The 27136-nt window shown below is 44.0% G+C and overlaps 2 protein-coding genes across 2 annotated transcripts; one reads left to right on the top strand and one right to left on the bottom strand.

Annotated features, from left to right (window-relative positions):
* Positions 1-4071: 4071 nt before the first annotated feature.
* Positions 4072-11000, bottom strand: LOC147872101 (hemocyanin A chain-like). Its single transcript, XM_087359032.1, has 10 exons — positions 10850-11000; positions 10382-10515; positions 9494-9863; positions 8512-8918; positions 8211-8375; positions 7874-8002; positions 7398-7707; positions 6737-6873; positions 5681-5788; positions 4072-5010 (listed from the first exon to the last, which is right to left on the bottom strand). Exons 1-10 carry the CDS (start codon positions 10932-10934, stop codon positions 4822-4824), a joined length of 2034 nt encoding a protein of 677 aa, XP_087215158.1. The 5' UTR covers positions 10935-11000; the 3' UTR covers positions 4072-4821.
* LOC110827794 (hemocyanin B chain) lies at positions 6012-26642 on the top strand. The gene is made up of 12 exons (XM_022059799.2): positions 6012-6148; positions 14904-15112; positions 15865-15998; positions 17003-17341; positions 18054-18262; positions 18385-18613; positions 21501-21794; positions 21903-22058; positions 22973-23153; positions 23355-23491; positions 24309-24416; positions 25278-26642. The coding sequence occupies exons 2-12, from the start codon at positions 15046-15048 to the stop codon at positions 25479-25481; spliced, it is 2058 nt and encodes a 685-aa protein (XP_021915491.1). The 5' UTR covers positions 6012-6148; positions 14904-15045; the 3' UTR covers positions 25482-26642.
* Positions 26643-27136: the final 494 nt, after the last annotated feature.

Genomic DNA, 27136 nt, shown 5'->3' on the forward strand with positions numbered 1-27136 from the left:
GCCGCGATCCGGCCTGGTACTCTTCCACGTGAATTCTCTGGACGCGAGCCCAGAATGCAGTTCGCACATCTTCACCTTGGGGGCGGATTCCGTAAGTTATCGGATGAGAATGTTTAAATCGGCTCGACGGTAGCAGCTTCAGTTCTGTCGGAAGATTTTATACTCTGATGGGTTGGGAATGTAGCCAGGAATTTGGAGAAATTTTGGAGTGCGCTCAACACTTTGACCAGAAAACTTCTGTGAACTAAAACTTTAAAGCCCGACAACGAATGTGATGATATTTGTAACATGGATGTTAAGAAGGTGGGTTGTGAGGATGGGAGGTGGATTAAACTGGCTCAAGATCGTGGCTTTGGTATTCGTTGTGTCACTGCCAGTGGGAGAGTTCGCTCAGTCGTTTGTTTAACGCAGTAATTCACTTTCTGAGTCGGTCCAGAAATGGATTCGGAGCTTTTACGGATTAGATCAGGACGGAACACTTGCTTCTACAGAGTCAGGCGTTGGTATTTTGAATGATCTCGCGAGAAAATTATGTGAACATCAGTGCGCGTTGGTTATGTACGTTGTATTACACTGATTCAGAATTACTTCTACAGAATTGACGCTTTTAAATTCGATAGAGCGCTCTTGATGGTGAATTCTGTTGACCAAGGTACTCGGGTTTAATCTACGCCCACAAGTAAGATTCGAACCCAGGACCCATACACAGCTACGTTTTCCGCAAGTCAGTCATTTTTCCAGCTTTTCTTGCTTGTAGAAAGAAAATATGTGTGTATGTGTGCAGTTTTCTTGAAAACGAAGGTGGCTGTATTATGGGACGCTCCATGTTTCGGAGGTGCTTACTGGCTCCATTATCAGGGCGATGGTCCTACTGTAGTTTGGAAGCGAAGTGGGAACCTCAGTATGAAGGTTGTTTAGGTAGAATTTCCATCGTTAAGTTGCTTTATCGTGTTTTAATTGGGGTTTGTGGGTCAGTATCAACGTTTGGGGCAGAGTCCAGAATAAAATAAACATTCGGGTATAACATTTAGATTATCGTTGCTAAGGTGACTCCATTGCCGTAGCAGACAAACAAGCCATCACATCTGGCCATTTGCCATCCAGATTGCAAGTGAGGGTCACATTCATATTAATATCTCCGCTATCTGAGAACTTCTGTACTTGTGATAATGGGATTTTTACCGTCTCCGGATTACAGTGTCCGAACCATGACTGCAAGGACATTCTTAGCCTTTTAATATATTTTATGGATATGGAACTCAGTTTGTGACTGTTCGTAAAGAAATTCAGGTTGAGGGTTTCTGAGAAAAAGTTCTGATTATATCTGGAGACGAAGTGACAGGGTAATTGAGATAATTACGTATGGAGGAGCTAAGTTTTTTTCTGTTCCTTCGACAAGTTACGAGTGTTCGAAATATTGTGTCTGTTATTGTAAATTTATTTTATTATTAACAGCAAATTGATTTAATCGTTGATTTATTGTTAAGAGGTGAGTTCTCTACAGTGTTTGGTTGCTTAGCCCATAACCTGTCCAATAATTTACGTTGTCGAGAACACCCTAGAGTGGCGACGTTAACATATGCTAATAACACGACGCGAACTGGTGTTACTATGGTCAGTTCTCCACTTGGACCGTGCCTCGTAGGGGCTTTGCTATTGGTTGATCAGTAGGTCACGTCTGAGGTCAGCTTAACCGAGACTCTGATCTGTGCGATTTGCCTTCGCTTAGAATAGACCGTCTGTGTTATTGAGTAATGAGCTCGGTTATCGGCGATTTCACATCTGCGTAGATTACACGGCATAGACTGTCGTGAATAATAAGTGACCTGCAAGAGCGATCGTGGCCTATTTTAACGTGTTAAAAAGTATTGACAGAAAAAGGGGAATACCTCTCTTTTTTATATTTATCGGCGTTGTCAGTAGCTCAAAATATATAGCGTGTAATGATATGATAATTAATTAAGAGTGAATTGGAAAAGATGTGGAAGGATCCGGTCGTGACATAATTTTAAGGTTATGTTTCCCGAAATCTGCCAGGAAGGACTAAGTAAAGTCAGAATTGCTGACTGATTTCCAAACCTCACTCGAGTAGACCGCTCTCAGGACCTGACTTAAGCCAGCAGTCGACATCGGAGTGGTCCGACCTCGATGGTAGCCGATGAATGTGCAGTATCCAACATCCTTCTAGCTCATTAGCGATGTGACCACCGTCCCCCCCATTCCCGCACAGGAATTCATTTCTTTTAAATTAATAAGCCCAGTAAATCGGTAAATAATCTGTAACTGTGTCCTGATATAAAAAACAGTGGCCTTCCTTGTTAAATGACGTATTAAATTCACTTTGGTCTAATCCGTACATGAGGTGCCAGGCGACACTAATTATATCGCTGATTTGAAACATTTAAAATATAAAAGTGACCAAGTGGATGGTCTGTGGCCTGCCTGGAGTAGTGGGCCAGTTGCTAAGTACAAAATCGGCGGGAGCTTGAATTAATTTTGTGCCAGGATATAGATACGTCGAGCTTTACCTCCATGCCCACAATACACCTATATTATCCTGTACATAGGCACTGTTTACTTATTTATTTTATGCAGGATTTTATTATTTTGACGAATTTATCTGCTCGTCGGTGGTTGCTTTAAATATGACATGTGATGAGTTTTTCCACGGTCTATCTCGATACCAAATTTCACCCTTTTTCTTTCAATGATCTATTAGTTATCTTCATGGAACTGGAAGTATTAATTAGCGCTATTGTCACATCCACCTCAGAGATTCGCACTCAATCGTAGTGCGTTAGCGAAGTGAAGGGTGTTGGTATGAAGTCCATAACAGACTTGTCGAAAATGCGTCACTTTAATTCAAAATTTATTAGGCGTTAAAAACTGAGAGAGACACACGCGAGCGCACGGACATGATGACGTCATAAACATATATGTCCTTACAAATAAAATGTGCATGAACAGAAGTGACACGCGTGGATGTACGCCACTTTTGCAGTTTACGTGACAGTAATTAATTGTGTTCATAGAATTTCAGACGCGGGTATATAATTAAAATGTATTTGAGTTACCTGTGGATCATGTATTCAATTACGAAATTTGTATTTATAATTAATTAACGATAATTATCGTTCTCTTGGATTGTTTAATGTACAGCTACATTTTGCAGAATTAAACCGAAAGCTTACATTAGTTGTCTTAGGTCTCGATTTTTCTGTTCGAGGGTGCAGTAAGGATTGTGGTTGTTTGTCGAAGAACGAAATTCTCGTTCAACAGAACGCGTTGCCATGGAACAGAGATTACAGCGGTCTTACTAGCTCGATAACCATCGACCTTTGTCGGGATATAATTCCACCATTAATCTTCTTGTTTATGAAGATGCATTAATTACATAGAACATAAATTATATTAGAATCTGGTGAAAAGTTATTAAGGGTGGGGGGAGGCCTTATATTTCACATCCTGTACCCTGGACACCTACCGGCGATGATGATGACTACCCTTCTCTGACACTGCAATAAGCAGGTTGCGTTTTGTTTCAAGAACTGGACACGAATGTCGGATGATATTTTTTGACATTTCAGATTCTCACGGCGAAGAGAGAGAGAGGGAGAGAGAGGCTGGCTGGGATCTTGCGCCGTGTAGTCTCTTACAGATTGACCGACGTTTCAGAGGTGCGTACTGCCTCCATCGTCAGGATACACGGCGCAACAAACCAGAATATGTACATCTTGATATTCGCCTCCGCGATAAACCAAAATCTCTCGCTCTCTGCCAGCTCAGTCTAGTTTGTGTCTTCGCACCCTATCTAAGACCATTTTTAATAATATCCTTCCGTTTGTGCCTAGATCTTTTTAGTCGTACTTACCGCTGAGGGATTTTAAAAAAACAGTTTTATTTGATTTATCTGATCAAAACGAAATTGTTCTCATAACTTTTATTGCTTAAGTCAAATACTAGATACATTAATATATTTCGGTTAGTTCTGGGATGAAAACGTAATATACAGACGGATGGATGTTTCGTCATATTTCATGCACTCACGTTAAAGAGTCTGACAGCCACGTCTTATGCTTCCAGTGAATGATATATCTTTATTATTGCTTATGGATTCACAAATGATACATGTTTTAGACAAAATATGGCCATCATCTGTGTCAGATGACTACATTCAAATCCATCTACAATTAATGCGTTTAAAATACATGTTTCCTTAATCACGTGGTTCGTCTCTGATTCGTTACACACTGAGTGTTGAACAAGTTTCTGCCGCATTTGTGTCAGTCAGCTGTTATTACACGTTGCTATGACACGTGTTCTGGTAGTTTACTTTCATGTCGCTAAGTTAATACTTGACATTTTTCTCCAGTATACGGCGCAAGGAACACACTGTAGAAATTGACAAACGGAAGGAATTTCATTGTGGGAAATTTAGCGGACAGAAGTTCGTGTGAAATAAAGTCACAGAAATGTGTTCCTTATTGCCGAAAAAATATTGCATAGAACACTTGGCTCTTGAATTACATCTGATAGTAATTTTATAGCAAGAATTGTTCAACAAATTACATAAATTACGTAACAGCATAAACACAACTTAGGGGTCATAACTTTCTGGGTACTGACAGACTGGATGTCAGTATGAATATAAATTAATCCAAAGTGTATCAGTGGGTGTCCTTATTACGTAGATATGTTACAATGTGAACACTTTACAGCCGGAGTCCACCGTTACTAATTACAAAACTGGTTGAATACATGATATAAACTTTCGTGTGGCAAGTGTGCGCGCGCAGATGTGAACCGGTAGCTTCGCCACACCTATTCGTCGCCCTTGAAGGTGATGGTAACTTCCTTCTGGTACATGTTGGAGGTGATGAAATGATCAGCGTCTATCTGACGGTCGAAGGGGAATCCCATGGGTTTGCTATCCGGGTACTTGTATCCCGACAGGGCACCACAGTAACTGATGGATCCCCCGTAGTCGTAGTCCGAGGGTACGTCGTTCACCTGAAACACAGCAAGTGTTACGTCATCTCTCTGAGAAGTTACGGTCCAGTGGTGATCGCTTCTGCTTCGTATTCCGAAGAGTTAGGTTTTAATGTCGTCCAGGAAACAGGTTGTCCTGATGTAAGACTTGAGGTTCTCACAGCGGTGAGTATGAAGATTTCTGTCTTCTGGGTTGTTGCGCTGTGTAGTCTGGTCGATGTTAACCAACGTTTCGGAGGTCATACTGCCTCCGTCATCAGGGCGATGAGTTTGAAGATTTCCTTCTTCTGGGTTGTTGCGCTGTGTAGTCTGGTCGATGTTTACCAACGTTTCAGAGGTCATACTGCCTCCGTCATCAGGGCGATCGCCCTGATGACGGAGGCAGTAGGACCTCTGAAACGTTGGTAAACATCGACCAGACTACACAGCGCAACAACCCAGAAGAAGGAAATCTTCAGGTTGTCCTGACTTGGTTTGCTCGTTGTTTTCCCCAGTCCTTCTGCAAGTGCCGGGGTAGTGATTTAAATAGGCCACGACCGATTCCTTCCACATCGTTACCAATTCATTATTAATAATAATTATCACATTCTCATTCGATACTGATATGAACTATTGAAAGCATCGGCTAATTAACTGAGAGTGAACATTTAGAACGATATAACTCGTTGGTAGCATGCGGAGTGTTACTCACCTTCTCTTTATCGAAGTCGGTCACGACGACGAAGAGGCTGAAGGGCATCCCGTCCCGTTTGCCCTTGGGGAGCAGCAGCCGGTCGGGGTAGCCGCAGTGTCGGACGTCCTGCAAAAGGTCAATGCGCCCCAGTAACAGTTTGAACGAGATAAGATGTCGTGACCTTGCGTCTGTTTATGTCTACAAGATGAGAATGTTTTTATTTTAAAACTGATGACGTGGTTAATGTTCACGATGGAAAACTTTCGTGATCTGTAGCCTGCGTCTGTGGCATTAGAAATGATTTTATCTTCCTGCGTCCCGTCTGAAAATATCATTTTTTAACTGCGTGTCTTCGATTATGGTTGGTGTGAAATTTGGTCTCTTTAACTGCAGGAAAGAACGTGCCCGTGAATTTCAGGTGTCTTGGGAAAATATTTGGACCCAAATACTGTGAAATAACAGGAAGATTGAAATCAAAACTGAACGGTAAGAACTTAGTAAATGATTCAATTGAATAAATTTTTTTTTGATATTATCCATCGTCTAGTAAATATAAAACGTAAAAACGACGTTTCGGAGATGGGACTCTATCTCCGTCTTCAGGTTCCTACACAGTTGGGCCCACTAGATAGAGCTAATCCCTATCTCCGGACCTCTTGGATATTATCCATCGTCTAGTAAATATAAAACGTAAAAACGACGTTTCGGAGATGGGACTCTATCTCCGTCTTCAGGTTCCTACTCAGTTGGGCCCACTAGATAGAGCTAATCCCTATCTCCGGACCTCTTGGATATTATCCATCGTCTAGTAAATATAAAACGTAAAAACGACGTTTCGGAGATGGGACTCTATCTCCGTCTTCAGGTTCCTACTCAGTTGGGCCCACTAGATAGAGCTAATCCCTATCTCCGGAGGAAGATGACATGGGCGAGACATTTAAATGCTTAAGCAATTTTGTACGGAAAACGCGTAGGGACGAGACCACTTGGTTGAACTGGAAGTGGATGGATTGCCTTTGGTAGGGATTAAAAGGCGGGTTTCAGTTCCTTGAGCAGCCGAGCAGATGTCCTCACCTTATTCACCATGAACGTCGTCTTCCCCTGCATCGCGTCGTCCACTCGTTTCACGAGGTCCTTGGTCGTCTCCCTGTCAGGGATCGTGACGCTGGACTCACTGCTCTTTCGCTGAACCACGGTCGTTCCCTTGTTCACTGCAACAAACCATACACCACTTAACACCGCCGCTGGACGTTATCCTGAGCCGGGCCCGTCGACCTCCCATCCTTACAATCTGTTTCCCTGAGAGCCATCTTCATCTCATCCTGTTTTGGTTTATCCAAATGGTCGCTTTCGAAGAAATGTTGCCATTAATTTGGATTTTTATTTATCTCCCCCCCGAAATGCGTGACCCGCCCAACATAAGTCCCTTGATTTCGCTACCCAAATAATACAGGGTGATCAGTTCAAATTACGAAACCGATTCCCCACGTTTTTTGCGTACATGCATCCTCCTGGAAGCTTCAATTTCAAAGAATTTAACTCAGCCCTCTGTGATTTAAAGCGTTTCCATTTGGAGCCTTTCTTCGAAGTTTCGAAGTCTGTTTGAGCTGACGTGGACCAAAGGTAAAAACGCCTAACCACTTTAACTTAGACCACAAACGTCAAACCGTATCAAAACGAGTTCAGTACTTTAGAGCGACAAAACTTGAGAACTGACCGCACGCAGGAGCCTTACGTTTGGCGACGAACTTGTCGATTTCTATGACGTAAAGCCTCTTCTCGTTAAGAGGGATCTCTTGCCCGAACCAGTCCACTTTCGGGCCCAGGAATACTCTCACGGCCGCCGTGGCAGCACTGTCGCTGTTGACTTTGATGCTGACGGTAAAGGGGCTGTGGTTGAGGCGACGCACGCGGGCTTTGATCTCCACGTCTTTCAACTCCTGGGTGTCGTCCAGGGCGTTGAGCAGGTCGATGTCAAAATCCTCCAAGTAAGTGGTCAACTCGTCCACACTAACTTCCTCAATCGTCACGCCGGGGAAATTCAGCTGAAACAGGTAGACGTCGTTACCATGGATACAGCGAGGATTCTTAAGTCATGCAATCGTTAAGTTCAACCCAAGGAGACCCCCAGTAAGACGGGAAAGTTTAATAAAAATAGGGGGAAGGGATACGAGGAATAAGCAACAGATCAGGACTGCGTAGTTTCCTCACCTCGTCACGCGTGTATGGAGGCAGCAGGTCCTTATGCATCTTGAATAGGTTGTCGATGTATTTGTGCAGCCTGAAGAAGGCAGGATCCCGGGTCGCCGTCTCGAAGTGCTCCATGACCCCGGGCTGCATCTGTAACACGTGTCCTGCGCCTTACACGTGATTCATGGCTTGTTTTACGACACCGTTCCAACTGTGCGTTTGGAACAAACTTCTGCAAGGTGTATTTTATTCGGTTGTCGGCGTATTCTGCTCGTGGGTGTCACTAAATAGTTTGACGCAGGAAAATATTTTGTTTTGCAAGGGAATTCTTTTTTTCGGGAAATGGCTTTGTACTCACGTTGAACTTTCCCTTGGGATCTGTAATCTGACCCAGCATGATGTGACCGTAATTGTGCAGAGCTCCGTAGTACTCCGGGTGCTTGGAGTCATACGATGGTTCCACGATGCTGCCCAGGGTGTTGATGCCATTTGTGTCGTTTAGGTACACGTATTCGCCAGTCTTCTGCATTCGAAAAGAGAATACACACGTTGAACGATGCCTAATCTTTTTGCCCACGTGTATTGAATTATTCAGTACGTTTGTCACGCAGATCTAAAGCGTCTTTCCGCTGTATTTGACTTTCTGAAAGTTCTCTTACCGTAATGACAGCCTGTTGGGAGATTGCCTCTCGGATTCTGCGCGTGTAGTCGACCATATCCTTGACCTTAATGTTCTCCAGGTCCTGGAATTCAAAGTTGTCGGGTCTGGATGGGAATTCGCCTCCCACCCGGTACGTGGTCTGCGGGTAGAAACCGTCCACGATCTTATCCTCCCAATACAGCGGCTCCACAAACGGAAGGTCATTCGATAAGCGCTCCAGGTCGAACCTGGCGATCAGCTGGTGATGCATGTGATAGAACAGCTCCCCCTGCCGGTCCTTAGGCACGCCGTACTCGTCCTGCTTCCACCAGAACGGGAAGTCCATGTGCCAGTGGCTGTGGTGGGAGTTCATACCCACGTCTTCTCCGAGGTAGGCCACCCGCTGCTCCGGGTTCCTGATCGTTCCTGCAACGGAGTTACCGCTGTCACAGGTAGCTCACTGCGTTCTGTTCCATTAAACTTTAGACAATACGAAGCAGATGTATCTGTCAGAATACAGGTCACGTTCATTCGAGTGCCTTTGGTGTTAACATTTCATAAGTTTTCGCAAAATATTCGATCGCACCCTGTCCTCAACAACTGATTTCTCAAGGAAGTCTGTTAATATTTTCCTCCCATCTTCGCCTTTCCTCCACAGGTCTCCTGAACAAATAACCCCTTAACCCTTTAAACCCAAATGGTAACTATATATACCACCTCCTTTAACAGTCAGTAATTGTGTATTTAGTATTTACGAGGCTTGAATGATTCTCAGAATAAACAGCGATTATTTCCTTAAACAGCGTTAACCAGTTGATCTTTGTAATGGTGAAGTGTTGTGTTTTCTTCGCGGTACGGACTGAATTCTTAAATGTTATTTAGACGATCGTCGGCTTCAGAGGGTCAATGATTTAACCTTCCATATCTGCTAAGGCATGCAATCGAAAGATGGGCTAAGTTCCCAACTCTGTGACCGTGGACGGTCAAGGAGACTCGTTTACCTGTGAAGTTCATGCGAATGACAGCTGGCTGCTGCCTCATCTTGGCCTTGTAAGCAGCGTGGATGACCTCCGAATTTACGAACATGTGCGGGTAGATTTCATAGGCAGGCGGCAGCACAAGGCCGCGGGTGTCTTCCCTGTGTAGGACGGCAACGCTCAGCGCGTAGACGAACTGCCCCTCGTTGACCCTGTCGCGGGCGTAGCACGCCGTGCGGAGGAACGTGTCCCAGTCTTCGGCAAAGAACAGAGACTCGAAGATTGTGATCATCTGCTGGCGGTCTTTTTCGTTGAATAGGGTGAACACCTGCCCTCGTGGCAGCAGCTGGCCAGAGGCGTATTGCTTCACTAGCGTCTTCACTGGCAACGGGTCCTGTAATGTCAATAGTCAGGGTGTCAGATGGGCGGGGCACCTAGCACGCATGCGAGAGTACTCTTACTGACAACCAAGCCACTCGGACGATCTGGGCGTAAATGGAATGATAATATTAAAAGGAATCTTAAATACGATGGGAGTGTGAATTTGGTTCATCTGGCTCAGGATATGGACCAGAGGACATGGTAATGAACCCTCGGGCGTCATGGAAGGCTAACTGAGCGACTCGGAAGATTGCGAACCATAAATCAAAGATGCATGAATTTTAAGATTAAATTGGCTCTATTCTGGGACTTTTAAGAGTAACTTATTGCTGACATCATCAGGGCGAGGAGTTCGTAATTTTTTTTTCGGATTACCCCTCTTCGCTTTGTTGAATTAAACGACTGTGCCTTTTCGAGTGTTTGAACCAGAACTTTTCTGATACTTATCGATACTCTGAAACTGAGAAAGTGCCCTTCGAGGGCGTTGTTTCATGGCGAACACCTGCGTAATGGTGCTTCTGGTGCTCGTACCTTGTACTTGCTGAGGTATTTCGTGGGGTCGTAGCTGCGCCCAAGTTCCGCCTGGACCTTGAATCGGTTCGGCTCGTGAACTTTGTTCAGCAACTTCAGCACCTCGCGCTGTTTCGACAGGAAAGTCTTGTCAGCTGCAAATAATTCATTGGGATCAAAACTTAGGTAAAAAAAAAGCTATAGGCCTACATCTTAAACGTAAGAATCGATTACATGTGTTTCTTAACACCCGTTTTAATATTATCATTCTACCTCTGCCTCACTTTAAAAGACATTTCACCATCAAAATGCTGTGATTATTATTAATATTATTATTATTATTATTATTGATGAAAGACTCCCAGGTTACAAGCCGCGTCAGGTGGCTGAACGGTGAATAAACCATATCTTCTGCCAACGTTTCGATAACAATCTCTGCTCTCATCTTCAGGGCTGAAATGACGCTGTGTTACGTTTCTGGTAACTTACCTGGCACTTCGCCACGCACCAACTTGGAGTCGGCCAGGTGGCACATGGACACCCCTAGCAGGGCCACAATCAGGATGCACTTCATGCTGTTCGCCCCACCACTCAGCAGTACCCTGCAGGAAACTTAACCTAATCATTTATACTGCAATAGTTGACTTTTGAGAGCGGGCGGTGTGACCAGTCTTTGGTGCCGTGCGAAATCGCCCTCCGAGCCTCCCCACTGCTAACCTTCCCCCACCCCAGATTTCAATGGCGGTGTGCAGATTTTTAACTGTTCTGTCAAGTGATTGGTCCGCAGCTTACGTTGCGCACGACACGTTCATTTTACAGCAGCGACTGGTTCACACTGACACTTTTTTTTTATGTTAATATCAAAATGGATGCTAGGGAAATAGTGTGTTGGGGTGTGGATTGGTTTCATCTGGCTCGGGTTAGAGTCCATTGACAGGGTGTTGTGAAAACGGTCATGAACCTAGGGCCTCCACAAAAGGTGGGACATTTAATTTAATTTCTTCTTTGGTTTTTACACCTCCACTCCCCCCTACGTCTTTATGCCCTGATCGTTGAATGACGGGGATGGCTTTGCCGTTTCATCGCAAGGTCTACTTTATTTTTATATTCTAGCTAGCTAGCTGACCGGGTAGGGATCGTGAAGAAGCAGTTTCCTCTCCAGTGGTTAGTACCTCTGGCTGTTTGTTCTTGAAGTCCTTACCGGGAACTTCTGAGGTCAGTGGCTTGGAAACTGACAGACGCTTTTCAATACGTAATTCTTTTACGATACCAGGGCGACGTCGAAATAAACTATTAATGGAGATTTACATTTGGAAAATTACAGTTTCTTCCACCGGTACGATATGAATCGAATTTGGGTTATGAGTTGAGGTTGCGTGCGTGTTTTGTTTTAAGGCTATGGTCGGTTCGTTCGATCACGTTCGTATGATCAATATGGCCGTGACCTCTTGCCTTGATGTTCAGATCGATAAAGCGACATGGAAATTTCTGTCTACGTGTGATTTTTTTTTTAAATTGCGTAATCGCGTGTGAATGAACCAGCGATGTGTCACTCCTGCGTGCCACGAGGTGATTCCGTGCCTCGCCTTCGGAAACCGAAATCCCGCTGCTGCTTAAAAAATCTTGTTCCTCTGTCGATATGTTTCCATGGTAATGTTTAAGAACCTCGAAAAGTTAACTTTTTTTAGTGATGTACCCGCAGACACAGTGAATCTGAACCTTCAGGTTGAGTGATCATCCCGGGTATTGGTAAGACAGAAAAGGTTAGATCACATTCAACTTTTTTATGGACAAATAAAAACGCCCGGGAAACATTGGGGTGTTGGAGGAATATTCAAACATGGGGGATATTTAGGGATTTTGAGGGTGTGGATTGGGTTATTCTAACTCAGGTTAGGGGTAGGTGGTGGGCTGTTATGAGCACTGTATTTGAATTTTCGGATTCTATGAAAGGCAGGGAACGTCTCTGGTAGCTGAGCCACTGTTAGTTTCTCAAGAAGGGCTTTCTGCGCTAGTGTATGCAGTGAGACAGGATTCAGCTGGCTCTGTGTGGGATCGGATGACGGTCATGAATATTTGGATTTCTCAAGTCTGATAGGAAACTAGCTAGCAAGTTGCATTTATCGATTGCACTGCTGGTTAGTGTGTTATTTTACGAAGCTGTATCAACTGAAAAATTTATTTGAGTTCGTTTTGTGCTGTGGACCGGAAAGGTCTGGGAACGAAGAGGTTCTCGTGCTCCCTGTTACGTCAAAGACTACCTGGGAAAACCGCGAAAAGTACTTACTGGGGTAGTCGATTGAGATTCTAACCCAATTACCCCTTGAGGTAACCTGCTCGTTCGGATGTTTCCCCCTAAAACTTGTGGCTGGTAATGCACTAGGTTCGGCTGATGCCGTGGTAACGACAATGAGGGTGTTGCGTTCTGGGTGAGGACGCAGAGGTTAGCACGCAAGCGTAGACGGCTTCTTTGCCACGTGGGGGTCCAATGTAGACTGACCTGGTCACACACGGCATCCGGTCGAATACTGGAATCGTGGGTTCAAATCCCTGTGCGTTCCAGCGTGCCTCTTGCAAAGAGTCCTGCCATGTTTGTGATGGATCATTTCTTTCAGAATTAATTCAACATCAGACAGTCATGGGGTTAAGAGATGATTCTTGAAGAACAAATTATTTTGTTGCGTAATTACATTATTTGCTTTGTGGTTGGTTACGCGGTTGTTGTAATGGACCAGACAGAGGGTAATTGCAAGTAAGTTAGAGATCATTGCGTCATTGCGCGTTTAATGATTCACCAAATATTATTGGAATGATTTGATCAACTCGGATGAGGTGGGCGAGGCATGCAGCACGCGTGACTGCCACCGAGAAGAAATTCATGCAACATTTTGGTCGTAAAATGTAATATCAGACTACTCGAGCTACCTCGGCATGTTATTAGAGGATAATATTAAAATGTACATTTAAGATAATAGGTTGTGAGAGTTGTGGGTTTAATTCATCTGGCTCCAGATAGGATGCTGTGCCGATCTGTTGTCAACACTAGTAACTTTGGTTTCCGCTTGTTATATCAAATAATTTTATTTCTTAACTTGTAATTTATTTTTACATCTGCACTATCTGGTAAGAACGTGCGTGTTACGAGTGCGGTATCAACTGGTAATGTTATATAGTTAACGAAAGGTCGCATTATCAGTGTAGGGTCTTGAACGTAGGAGGGCACGTGTGCCTGGTCACGTAATCACTTGTTTGCCGACAGAGTCTACAGTTCAAACAGTGGAAACGATACGCTATTGTTTCACAGTTTTTGTGTGACCACAGCACGAGAGGTCAAAGGACCGGCAGACCGCGCAAGGTCAAGCCGCCGCCTCTGCCTGGCGACAGAGAAGGGTCTCGAAGCTCCCGTCACTCAAATTTTATCTGAATGTGTGTATATATGGCGTGGAGGTAAAATGCCACTTATTCTAGGCCGGTGAGTAAATAGAGGTGAGCGACTGGGAGAACCCCGTCTAGGCATCGGAAAGGAGACTGTGTGGGTCCAAGAAAAGGTTGAATGTCGTGGCCACGTAAGCCACGTGGAGATCGAAGTCGCGGATTTTTTTGTCAGAGTAAATACTGTGCAGTTTTCAGAAGTCTGTATTCAGGCTTCAACGAATAATTAACTCACATATTTGATGCTCTGTTAGACTCCGCTGTCAATTCCAAAGGAGAGTTTTACCGAGTGGAAATATTGGACTGTTAAGAAATGGAGGGAACATGATGACAGAAATTTACATAGTGTGGAGGTTCACAGTTTGTGCTCTTTACGTGGCATTGATTATTATTATTAAGTGTTCTGTCTTACGACAGGTCCATTGCTCTGCCCAAAAAGAGCTCTCCAGTCGTCCCTATTCTCGGCTTCTCGCTTTAATTCCTGGAACGTCATCTTCTTTCCTTGTTTAAGGTCGTCGGTTAGCTGTATCAATCTTCTTCCCAGTCCTCGCCTTCCTTCAACCTGGCCTTCGGTGATATCACTCATTAATCCATTCCTTCTCATAATATGTCCCAGCCAGTTAGCTTTCCTTCGTGTAATCGCCTGCAGAATGTTTCTTTGCTCGTTGACTCTCCTCAATACTTCTTCGTCGGTCACTCGATCCGTCCACCTGATCTTCTCTATTCTTCTCCAACACCACATTTACATTAATTAAATTAATTATGATCTGGTCTGTATTTGTAGCATTAACGCTGGATATTGCGTGTCAAATTTTACGCGGAAGACCTGTGCAGAGCTGGGAGGATAATATTAAAAAGGATGTTGCTGGTTTTTGCAATCCAAATGCAGGATTTTTCTGAACACATGAAACTCCCGAGTTGCATAATATTTAATATTTTCCAGTCGGAATTTGAAAGTAAAGTGTGCTTTACGTGGGTCCATATCAAGTTTGGTATGTGTAAACAGTTTCTTATGCTGTAAACATGAATTCAGTTGCCACATCGGTGATTAAATCATCGTGTATTGACATCTCACAGGGACCTTGTACCCATCGGCTCTTTGTGTCAACAGGTCACGCGATGCTGGGCGGCCAGCTGGCGTCACCAGACACTGCACACGGTCTCCTGCCCCTCTCGAAGCGAACACCCCCTGGTTATAAGCAGATGCTGTTAAATTAGCAACTGATTTCTTTGCCTCGGCCGACGTCGTCAAAATGAGGTTCGCCTGGGTGTTGCTTCTGGTATTGGGCGCATGCGCTGTTGTGTCAGCCGAAAAACAGGGTGAGTTTAGACATTTTAAACTGCTCAGTAGATAAACGTTGTTTTGTAATAAGATGCTTGCTGTAAATATTTGTCTACTGATGCGTCTGCGCTGTTTGGAATTTGAACTGCGCGCTTACCAAACAATATATGACTGGTAATAAGGACATTCGACTGACCGTGAAATATCTGTTTATTTTTAACTCCTGTCGGTTTGCACCGTTTGGGTACCTGTATAGACTTAAGTTGAATATTAATCACCTGCCTTACCGATCAGTAACTTTAAATTTCACCCACAGAATGTATTTGTAAGTTTTATTTAATTTGAGATTTGAAAGGTGCAGTCCAAACCTGAATTAAAATGAATTTTTTAAAAAATTCTAAATGCTCGTAGCTGAAATAACGTAAAAAACCTGAGTTTGTCTCTTCTACGTCAGATTTATTCATCAACTCGTACTTCTTAGTGATTAACGAAACGAGAGAACTACTGTATAATATTAAAAAGCGTGAACATGCGTTGAAAACTTTATTGTTTTTTTTCATGTATGTTAGTTCCATTGGGACCTCATCATTTTCAAGACATAAATCACGAAAAGCTAAAGGTCAGAGGTCAGAATTATTCCTTGAATTGTTTGTTTTCGATATGAATTATCACGCTGTTTTCCGATGGAAGATTTTCAGACTGACATGTGGAATTTGACCTCCCATCGGTTCGTGATCTAGACAACTGACTGACCGAGTGTTGCGTTCTCAAACCGTGGTTCGTGTTACAGCGGACGCGACCTTCCTGAAGCGACAGCTGCAGGTTCTGAACCTACTCCGCCACCTGAACCAGCCGCTCACAGACCCCGAACTCACCGCCTTCAAGGACTCGTTCAGCCCGCTGAACAACCTGAACAAATTCAAGGTTCAGTGCCGTATTTTGGTCTTATCCGTTTACCCTAATCAATTGGGACAATATTTGGTCCCAAAGGATGGAGAAAGTAGTCCAACATGAGGATTTGAGAAAATTACATCGTGAGAAACTTAGTGAATTTTACTCTAAATTAAATGTATTTTATTATTGATGGTGTCAAATCAAGGACGATGAGATGAACGTAACGTGTAGCACGCATGGTGAGATGAGAAATTCACACAGAAGTTTAGTCGAAAAACCTGGAGGGAATAAATAGATCACGTGGATTGGATGATATTATTAAAGTGGATCTGTGTATGAATGTCGCGTGTAGTTGTGGTCTGGTCCTGATTGACTCATAATTTATCGTGTTATGGGCTTTTGTGAACACGGTGATCCTTTGGTTTATGAAAAAGTTGGAATTTCTTGATTAACCGAGCAACAGTCAGCTTCTCAGCAAGGGTTGTTTATTTATCTGATTACTTACAGCATTACTGAGCCTAAAGAATTTGAGTGTTTTTCAGGGGTACGTGTTCAGCCAATTACGCCCTCATTGGCCAATGCTGGTTAGACAGGCAATCCTTAAAATTCAGGACCGAAGTTTACGTAATTATATTGCGGGGTTGAAAATTGAACAAAGGGAACGGCTATTTGGTTAAGTGTGCAGTTACTATACGCACAAGTTATCTTCAGATTTGCCTTTTTAGATGCCACTCCGTCTGGCCGCGTCAAGGTCGCTCGAGCACGCGTCCTACAGACCGTTTAGAAAACATCGTTCCAATATACTATTATTATTAATAATATCGCTGTGAATTGCTTTGTTATATATTGTGTGCTGGTTTTGGCCTTCGCTGACGTATGTAGGGTCCAGGGTTCGGGATGTACCAGTAAGTAATTCTTCTACCGTTCCTACATAGAATTTTTTTTATTATTTCCGGGGACTGATCTACCCACAGACACAAAATGCTGGTCAGAGTCCCGTTGCTATGGGTGCAGCATCGTTGGCATTGTTACAGGACCCAGCTGCAGTCAGAGATTTCGTGGAATTGGTGACGACGGGCAAACTACTGGAACGCGACGCGATCTTCAGTCTGTTCAACCCTCGCCACCGCGCGCAGATGGTGGCGCTGTTCAAGGTCCTCCACGGCGCCGTCGACTATGACACGTTCTTCAAGTCTGCCGTGTGGTCCCGAGACCTCACAAACCCTCGTCAGTTTCTGTACGCGTTCAGCGTCGCGGTTCTGCATCGAGAGGACTGCAGGGGCGTGATACTGCCCCCCGCGTACGAGGTCACACCACACATGTTCCTCACGACGGACGTCGTCAGGAAGGCGTACCAAGCCAAGATGACGAGGGTAAGTGCTTTTAAGACTTCCCACGGACGACGTAGAACCTTAAGAACCGTGGCTGTCGGACGGACGTATTAGTATTCGTACTTTATCGTCGTGTGGCGTATACCCTGAGAATTTATATGGGTTTGTCGTCCTTCGCACAGACACGACACGCGGGCAACCGCTGATTTTTTTTATTTATTTGGCAGTGATCATAAATGATTTTTATGCACCGTGTTTGAAACCACTGCAAATCCCCTGCCGCTGATCTTTGTCGTAAAACCAGCGTTGCCATGGAGACCGGCAACACGCGCGGCGTACAACTGCAAGTACGCATTGTCCTTCGCGGGGCGGAAGCTCCTAGCAGAAAATCTGATTAACTGACCGCATCAACATCGAAACTTAATAGCATTTGTACTCGTCTAGAACTTTTAAATTTTTACAACCCGGATTCAAAATTCATCGCCGTGCTGCTGAGAGAGAAGCCGACCAACATTAAAGCATCTCTTAAAATGGCATATGCTTTTCCATCGGTCACATCGGCTATTAAATTTTTATTTTTATTTCATTTCTCCGCCGTACTGGTATTACTATTTAAGAAAATTATCTCGATTGCGTTTAAAACGCCATCCCAGCGTTGCTATGGAGAATTTATTCTCCGATTGATACGTTGTGCCCCGTTGGTTGGCTTCTGAGCTCGGCGGCTGATGGTTTCGTGCCTCGGGGGCTGTTACAGACGCCGATGGTAATCCCGATGAGATTCACGGGCTCCGTGAACAACCCGGAACAGCGGGTGGCGTACTTCGGCGAGGACGTGGGTATGAACTCCCACCACAGTCACTGGCACATGGACTTCCCGTTCTGGTGGAGGTCGGAGGAGTTTGGCGAGCAGAAGGACCGACAGGGCGAGCTATTCTTCTACATGCACCACCAGATGGTCGCCAGGTGAGCGACTGGCGAGAATATATTGACTTCTCATTTTGCTATCAAAGTGCATTTGTGGGTTTCTTACGATTCTTAAAATAAGCGACTTGTCGTGTACCCTGTGAACATCCGCCACGATACAGATTTGACGCCGAGCGCCTCTCGAACAACCTGCCGGTAGTGGAGCCTCTGGAGTGGGACCAGAAAATCGTCGAGGGTTTTGCCCCCGGTGCGACGTATGAGAACGGACAGGAATTTCCGATGCGACCCGATAACATGAACTTCGGGGATTTGCCGTGGCTCACAATCCAGGACATGAAGATTGTGGAAGGCCGGATACGGGACGCCATCGCCTCCGGCTTCGTCAAGACGGTATGTTATACCGGGTGTCCCAGGTATTCGCTGCTTCACAGATAATGATGCCGCGATGTCTCCGACATTCTATAATCGTGTTGTTAGAGCCGTCGTTTCTCTAACCTTGATATTTTACAGAAAGGGGTAGGATGTGGACGGGGTAGCCAAATAAAGAGACCACTAAATTCACAGGTCTGTCATTGAATATCAGAGGTTTTTAGGTTGTCATTAAGTCAGATTTCTCATTTTATTTGAGTTGCGGCGTCATACAGTCTTTTGTACTGGGAAAAATTATGCGATTGCGCGAACTTATTTCGTTTCTTCCGTCCTTTCTCTCTGTCCGTATTCCTTCCTTTCTTCCTTTTTATATTTTTCTTTATTTCTCTCCTTTTCGCTTCTTCATTTCCCTTTGTTTCCTTTCCATTTAAATTCTCCAATCCTTCCTCCCTTCCTCCATTTCTCTCCTTTTCGCTTCTTCATTTCCCTTTGTTTCCTTTCCATTTAAATTCTCCAATCCTTCCTCCCTTCCTCCATTTCTCTCCTTTTCGCTTCTTCATTTCCCTTTGTTTCCTTTCCATTTAAATTCTCCAATCCTTCCTCCCTTCCTCCATTTCTCTCCTTTTCGCTTCTTCATTTCCCTTTGTTTCCTTTCCATTTAAATTCTCCAATCCTTCCTCCCTTCCTCCATTTCTCTCCTTTTCGCTTCTTCATTTCCCTTTGTTTCCTTTCCATTTAAATTCTCCAATCCTTCCTCCCTTCCTCCATCTCTCTCCTTTTCGCTTCTTCATTTCCCTTTGTTTCCTTTCCATTTAAATTCTGCAATCCTTCCTCCCTTCCTCCATCTCTCTCCTTTTCGCTTCTTCATTTCCCTTTGTTTCCTTTCCATTTAAATTCTGCAATCCTTCCTCCATCTCTCTCCTTTTCGCTTCTTCATTTCCCTTTGTTTCCTTTCCATTTAAATTCTCCAATCCTTCCTCCCTTCCTCCATTTCTCTCCTTTTCGCTTCTTCATTTCCCTTTGTTTCCTTTCCATTTAAATTCTCCAATCCTTCCTCCCTTCCTCCATTTCTCTCCTTTTCGCTTCTTCATTTCCCTTTGTTTCCTTTCCATTTAAATTCTCCAATCCTTCCTCCCTTCCTCCATTTCTCTCCTTTTCGCTTCTTCATTTCCCTTTGTTTCCTTTCCATTTAAATTCTCCAATCCTTCCTTCCTTCCTCCATTTCTCTCCTTTTCGCTTCTTCATTTCCCTTTGTTTCCTTTCCATTTAAATTCTCCAATCCTTCCTTCCTTCCTCCATCTCTCTCCTTTTCGCTTCTTCATTTCCCTTTGTTTCCTTTCCATTTAAATTCTGCAATCCTCCCTTCCTCCATTTCTCTCCTTTTCGCTTCTTCATTTCCCTTTGTTTCCTTTCCATTTAAATTCTCCAATCCTTCCTTCCTTCCTCCATCTCTCTCCTTTTCGCTTCTTCATTTCCCTTTGTTTCCTTTCCATTTAAATTCTGCAATCCTCCCTTCCTCCATTTCTCTCCTTTTCGCTTCTTCATTTCCCTTTGTTTCCTTTCCATTTAAATTCTCCAATCCTTCCTTCCTTCCTCCATCTCTCTCCTTTTCGCTTCTTCATTTCCCTTTGTTTCCTTTCCATTTAAATTCTGCAATCCTCCCTTCCTCCATCTCTCTCCTTTTCGCTTCTTCATTTCCCTTTGTTTCCTTTCCATTTAAATTCTCCAATCCTTCCTCCCTTCCTCCATTTCTCTCCTTTTCGCTTCTTCATTTCCCTTTGTTTCCTTTCCATTTAAATTCTGCAATCCTCCCTTCCTCCATTTCTCTCCTTTTCGCTTCTTCATTTCCCTTTGTTTCCTTTCCATTTAAATTCTCCAATCCTTCCTTCCTTCCTCCATCTCTCTCCTTTTCGCTTCTTCATTTCCCTTTGTTTCCTTTCCATTTAAATTCTGCAATCCTCCCTTCCTCCATCTCTCTCCTTTTCGCTTCTTCATTTCCCTTTGTTTCCTTTCCATTTAAATTCTCCAATCCTTCCTCCCTTCCTCCATTTCTCTCCTTTTCGCTTCTTCATTTCCCTTTGTTTCCTTTCCATTTAAATTCTGCAATCCTCCCTTCCTCCATTTCTCTCCTTTTCGCTTCTTCATTTCCCTTTGTTTCCTTTCCATTTAAATTCTCCAATCCTTCCTTCCTTCCTCCATCTCTCTCCTTTTCGCTTCTTCATTTCCCTTTGTTTCCTTTCCATTTAAATTCTGCAATCCTCCCTTCCTCCATTTCTCTCCTTTTCGCTTCTTCATTTCCCTTTGTTTCCTTTCCATTTAAATTCTCCAATCCTTCCTCCCTTCCTCCATTTCTCTCCTTTTCGCTTCTTCATTTCCCTTTGTTTCCTTTCCATTTAAATTCTCCAATCCTTCCTCCCTTCCTCCATTTCTCTCCTTTTCGCTTCTTCATTTCCCTTTGTTTCCTTTCCATTTAAATTCTGCAATCCTCCCTTCCTCCATTTCTCTCCTTTTCGCTTCTTCATTTCCCTTTGTTTCCTTTCCATTTAAATTCTCCAATCCTTCCTTCCTTCCTCCATCTCTCTCCTTTTCGCTTCTTCATTTCCCTTTGTTTCCTTTCCATTTAAATTCTGCAATCCTCCCTTCCTCCATTTCTCTCCTTTTCGCTTCTTCATTTCCCTTTGTTTCCTTTCCATTTAAATTCTCCAATCCTTCCTCCCTTCCTCCATTTCTCTCCTTTTCGCTTCTTCATTTCCCTTTGTTTCCTTTCCATTTAAATTCTCCAATCCTTCCTCCCTTCCTCCATTTCTCTCCTTTTCGCTTCTTCATTTCCCTTTGTTTCCTTTCCATTTAAATTCTCCAATCCTTCCTTCCTTCCTCCATCTCTCTCCGCATTCGTTCTACCCTGCAGACCGACGCTGGGCTGATCAGTCTTAACAACACCGCCGGCATCGACCTGTTGGGGGGACTGGTCGAATCGTCGGCTCGCAGCGTCAACCCGATGTTCTACGGTCAGCTGCACAACGACGGTCACGTGATGCTGTCCAAGGTCACGGACCCTCAGCAGCGGTACGGAATGCCGCCCGGGGTCATGGAACACTTCGAGACGGCGACCCGGGACCCCGCGTTCTTCAGGCTGCACAAGCATGTCGACAACCTTTTCAAGATGCATAAGGACCAGCTTCCGCCTTACGCTGCCTCCGAGGTAACGGAACTTCCTGTGGAGTTTGTGTTTCCTAAGTTGTAAAGCCACGTGGACTTTTGCGAAGTTGTGCCACGTTTCGCCTTCTCAGAATTTCGCGTTCCGTTTCAGCTGGAGTTCCCTGAAGTGACGATAGAAGCCGTCAAAGTGATAGGCACTTGCAAGGCTAGCACACCGAATCAGTTGATCACGTACTTCGATGAGTCGCACATCGACCTGAAGAACGCTGTCCACGCTGAGGACCAAAAGCAAGAAGTCGACATCAAGGTACAGGCTTCAGTGTGTATCGACGCGCCGTTGAACAGGGACGGGCCATATCCAGAATTTATTTCTATGTGTTCTTTTTGCGAACCAGGTGGCGTAACGAGGACGTATTGGTCTTCCGTCCGTCCAGATTTCTGTCTTGATTCGTCGAAATCGATCAAATTATTTTTTATGAAATTTTCGATTAGTCTCCTCTTTTAGCTGTCATTCGAATTTAATTTTGTTCTGTTTTGGCCCAATATAACCCTTACTTAATTTGAACTGTTATATACTCTAAAAGATTTGAAGTTTAAGAAATTGGCGTCGTCATACTTCATCTGAAACTTGGCTGAAATCACAGTATGAAAATTTAAGTAGCTCGGAAGGCAGTGTGAATTATGTTACGGCACACCTGTACAGAGTGTTTGAACTCTGAGGACGTGCTGTTGCCCCCTGATCGATACGGCGTGAATTTCCCGGTTCCGTCGTCAAAAGAAATATAATAATCCTGGGCAAACTGCCGGAAGTAACTCCAACTCTCGGCTCGCTGCCTCCGCTCCCCTCACACTTTCTATTTCGGTCATGAATGAGAGTTTCGAATTAGAGTTGGATGGCAGCTGTACCGTTAGTATTCATCCGTGTGGCGAGTTATGTGTCAGCGTCAGAATTGTACCTTTTTTCCGCCTTTCAGTCACCGTCTCTAGACGAGATATTCAAAATGCTTGTCAGAATTTACTAAAAATAGAAATGAGCAGCGAAGATTTGATCTGACTTAGGTTTTGTGCTGTTAGCGATGAATTTAATGACCTGCAGAATACCTCTCAAGTTACAGACCTTTGACTCAGTATATGCCGCCAAATTGTGGCGTGCGTAGTATAAGAACTTACAGAATACTTTTGATATTGGTTAGTGTCACAGCACGTAATCAACTGTTCCAGGCAGTGGTAAGTAGATTGAACCATGAACCCTTCAAGTACGTCATCACGATCAACGCCAAGAAGCCAGTACGCGGCATTGTCCGTGTCTTCCTTACACCAAAGTTCAACTGGTTCGGACAGCAGATGCCCCTGGATGTGTCCCGCTGGGGATTTATCGAGCTGGACCACTTCCCCGTCAGTCGTGAGTAAATTTGTCTTACCCTCGCCAACTGCTACTGAAGTGCAGTTTCTCATATCCTACATTTCATACTTGAAAATAATTAATCACTGTGCCGTAGAATCAAGCGCTTGTCAGGAGCGCCTGCAGAGTGTTGTTTAGGCCATCCGCCCAGTAGTCGTGTCGGAGAAGTTGCCGCCTGTCACGGAGCTCGTTTATTTGCAGTTCAACACGGGGACAACGTCGTAACGCGCAGTTCTGCAGACTCGGCGGTTACCATCCCAGAGCCACGAGGTTTCTCGCAACTCATGGGCGATGTGCAGAAATCCATCCGCGGCGAACAGGTGTTTACGTACGACAAGGTACGAACACCATACGCCATCTCCGGATGAACAGTAAAAATTGGGGCTTGATATAAAAATATGTAACAACGTGTTAGGAAAATACAGAAAAAAATACGTACATTATACAGGGTGTCCCATTTAAGGCTAAACTCCCCGTGACAGCGTGACGAAGCGAACTGGCATCTGTGGGTTTTGACTTACGTGGGACATCGTATAAGAATGGATAATGACTCATGGTATGTGATGAAGTTCAGGTATTTGGAAGGGGCAGTGTAATTTTAATCTGAGTGACGTTAAGTAATTGTTCCAATTCGGTCGACAATCTTTTGCTGTATCACAAATCATGAAGATAAAAATATGCTAGTCTATGTGGTTTCTTACGTGGGTGTGAACTTAACCTTTTAAGACCCAGTGGTAAATATATGTACCATCTGCTTCACACAGTTAATAATTCAGCGTTTTTTATGTATGGGTTTCGTATTCTGAGCGTAAACAGCGATTAATTCCTTAAACAGCGTTAACCATTCGATCTTTGTAATGGTGAAGTGTAGTGTTTTCTTCGCGGTACGGACTGAATTCTTAAATGTAATTTAGACGAACTTGGGCTTCAAAGAGTTAATCTTTGACTCTGAGGAAGCTTAATCTTCTTAAGGTTATTAGATCAGGAAGGATTAAATGGGCTGGACGTTTAGAGCGAATGTGGAACTGGGGAACAGGCGACGACGGTTGTCATATTTGTGTTGGTGAATAGTGATGACGATTATCGTTATTTTGATTCAGGGGTGTATTCTGGTCACATCCAATGCAGCATATTTTTTGTCCTTTGTGGTTTCAGTATTACCGCCATTGTGGATTCCCACATCGTCTGCTGCTCCCTAAAGGAAAACCAGAAGGCATGACGTACAAGCTGTACGTCGTGGTGACGGATTACGACAAGGACATCGTAAGTTGGCTGTACTCCATTACGGTTTAGAACTTAATGCATGTGCTAACAACTTTGAGTAGCAAGTAGTGTCTGAGAGTCGTGGTAGCTTGTTGAGTAAAGGTGTGTGATGTGTACTGGATGACCGGGTATAAAAATTCCATTTAGGTCATCGGGATTATTTCGTTTCTCGTCGTTGTGTTCAGAAACGACCTGCGTCGCGACCACCCTTTTACTTGAACAACTCTTTCCTTGGAGTTAAAGAAACAAGGTCGTGGAACTTGCCATTTGCCGTCACCCATTCTAATATTTCGGCTGACATAGGCTTGATGATGATTTTTATGGAGACTCGTTGGTATATGCCATCGTTTCAGAGAGACATACTGTCTCCATACTCAGGGTTGAAATGGCGATGTGAAGAAGAGGGATTTATAATACGTTTGGCGGAAGGGAAGGTCAATTATTGATGATGAATGAGTTGGAGAAAGTACCGGGCAAGTGGGGAGTCTAGGGTCTAAGTGGAGTGTGGGTAGAGAAGAAGTCGGCCCTTTTCAGGGCCCATTGAACGAGGTCCAGTACGGAGTCTAGGGTCTAAGTGGAGTGTGGGTAGAGAAGAAGTCGGCCCTTTTCAGGGCCTATTGAACAAGGTCCAGTAGGGAGTCTAGGGTCTAAGTGGAGTGTGGGTAGAGAAGAAGTCGGCCCTTTTCAGGGCCTATTGAACGAGGTCCAGTACGGAGTCTAGGGTCTAAGTAGAGTGTGGGTAGAGAAGAAGTCGGCCCTTTTCAGGGCCTATTGAACGAGGTCGTGGTGATTTTGGGGCAGATCCTGCTGCTCACCTGTTGTTAAATGAACCAAGTGTGGATGAATGTGTCGTGCGCGCAGGTGACAGCCGGAATGAAGCCGGAAGAAATTGAGAGCCTGCCCTCTCTTGGGTACTGCGGCGTGATGGACGGTAAGATTCCGGACGGCAAGCCTATGGGATTCCCATTTGACCGTCGTGTCGTATCTGAAGAGCAGTTCTTGACACCCAACATGAAGGTTGTGGACCTCACCATCAAGAACGTGAAACAGAAACCGATCGAGTGAGAAACGCTTTCAGATTTTGGCCGGACCACGACCTGCATTGTCGTATTCAGACGTGGCCACCTCTGAAGTCCTGCTTCATTTAACCTGTATTATGTGATCTGTAAATCATAAGTTTATAATCGAATCTTGAGAGTATTTTTCCATGTTTCCTTCGTGTTTCCCATATCAGTTCATTGAAACTAACTCATTTTATGTAACTCGTATTCCCCAAATCTGCATGACACCATATCTTAGATGTCATATATCACCACGGACGCCATTTCTTCTGCCCTGCGTGGAAGGAATTCAAATCCTACCAAGTTTATGCCTGCCCTTCGAAGACCTTAAACTTAACGAAATTTTTTAAGAATTCATTTTCTACTCTCTGAAAAGATCGGTACAAAGATCTGCTGTTTATTGGTGGCTGCCTTATGGTCTGGTAGAAGCTTACCGACGTTTCAGAAGCAGCAAGGACCTCTGAAACGTCGGTAAACTTCTACCAGACTACAAAGCGCTACAACCCAGAAGACGACCATCTTGGAACTCACCGCCGTGAAAAATATCAATTCCTAAATGTTGTTAATTTTTCAGGGAATTAAGCATTGTTTGTTCTGAGAACCAAACTGAACGTAAATATACGTCCTGTGAACGAAATGGCCGATTTATTTAACTCTAAAGCAGGTGGTATATTCGGGTACGACTGTACTTGCCTTAAGATTTAATACGTCCAGTCCCCATGCCCTGGTTCTACCTATTCAGATGTTCTCACCTGTTTTCGGGTTATATTTTCATGTAATCTGTTGCCACTTTCACATTCCGTCCCGTCCTTGTGACATACTTTTTTTTCTAACACGTTCTTCCTACGCGCCAGCCTTTGTGTGTGTCGTTCTGTGTACTGCTGAAAATTATGTATGTCACGCTGGAATTAAAAAAACAAAAGTCACTAGCATTAGCTCTCGGCAATTTAATCTGAAATTTCCCTCTCCAGTCCCTGGTCAGGTTTTGTGGGAAGTTTATTTCCCCCCCCCCTGTTGTGACACTTCATTTTCCTTTAAGGAGACAAAATTTGTTTTGTAGGGTTGGAAATCCTGTAGTGTTAAATGACACACCATCAACTGATAAACTGATTATGTGCTCTGTATAATATTAGTGTTGCCAACTGTAAAAAGGAATTTACTCTCAGTGTTTCATTTTTCTTTCTTTCTTTCTTACAAACCTTTTCTCTCTCTTTGTTTCATCTTCTCTTCCTTAATCTTTCTTTACATTTTTCTCTTTATTTAATGGTTTATAATAATATGGAGACTGTAATCGTATGTCAAATGGTGGAGGCTTTATAATCGTCTCCGAAACGTCGATCAGTGTATACCAGTCTACACATTTAAATGTCCCAGAAGGCAGCCATTATCTAACGTTACCTTGTTATTACGCGTTCATTTCATTCACTTTGTGTGAAGACGCACTAAAGCAAATCTGTGATCATTTTACGCCGATAACAGTTCGTCTGTTTTTTTTAATATTGCGTTATCGGTCTTGTGCCCTTGTTGCTGTAATTGAAAGCACGTGGGCAAAACAAACAGTTGAAGAGCAGAATCCGTTGCCTGAGGCTGTTTGTCGTACCAGATAATGGCGCACAAAAGCCGTGAATCCGCTAAACGACAAAGTTTTTTTTGCGTTAG

Source organism: Zootermopsis nevadensis, unplaced genomic scaffold, assembly GCF_977971745.1.
Source record: "Zootermopsis nevadensis isolate Lab colony 2312 unplaced genomic scaffold, Znev_1.0 Znev_ptg000030l, whole genome shotgun sequence".
Lineage (NCBI taxonomy): Eukaryota > Metazoa > Arthropoda > Insecta > Blattodea > Termopsidae > Zootermopsis > Zootermopsis nevadensis.

Excerpts from the sequence above, each read along its gene's own strand:
- LOC147872101 (XM_087359032.1), bottom strand. The coding sequence starts at position 10,934 with ATGAAGTGCATCCTGATTGTGGCCCTGCTAGGGGTGTCCATGTGCCAC. Across the intron at positions 7,708-7,873 it reads CTCCATACACGCGTGACGAG|CTGAATTTCCCCGGCGTGAC; the intron begins GTGAGGAAACTA and ends TACCTGTTTCAG. Across the intron at positions 5,789-6,736 it reads CGACGTTCATGGTGAATAAG|GACGTCCGACACTGCGGCTA; the intron begins GTGAGGACATCT and ends GACCTTTTGCAG.
- LOC110827794 (XM_022059799.2), top strand. The coding sequence starts at position 15,046 with ATGAGGTTCGCCTGGGTGTTGCTTCTGGTATTGGGCGCATGCGCTGTT. Across the intron at positions 17,342-18,053 it reads ACCAAGCCAAGATGACGAGG|ACGCCGATGGTAATCCCGAT; the intron begins GTAAGTGCTTTT and ends GGGCTGTTACAG. Across the intron at positions 21,795-21,902 it reads CGCCTTACGCTGCCTCCGAG|CTGGAGTTCCCTGAAGTGAC; the intron begins GTAACGGAACTT and ends GTTCCGTTTCAG.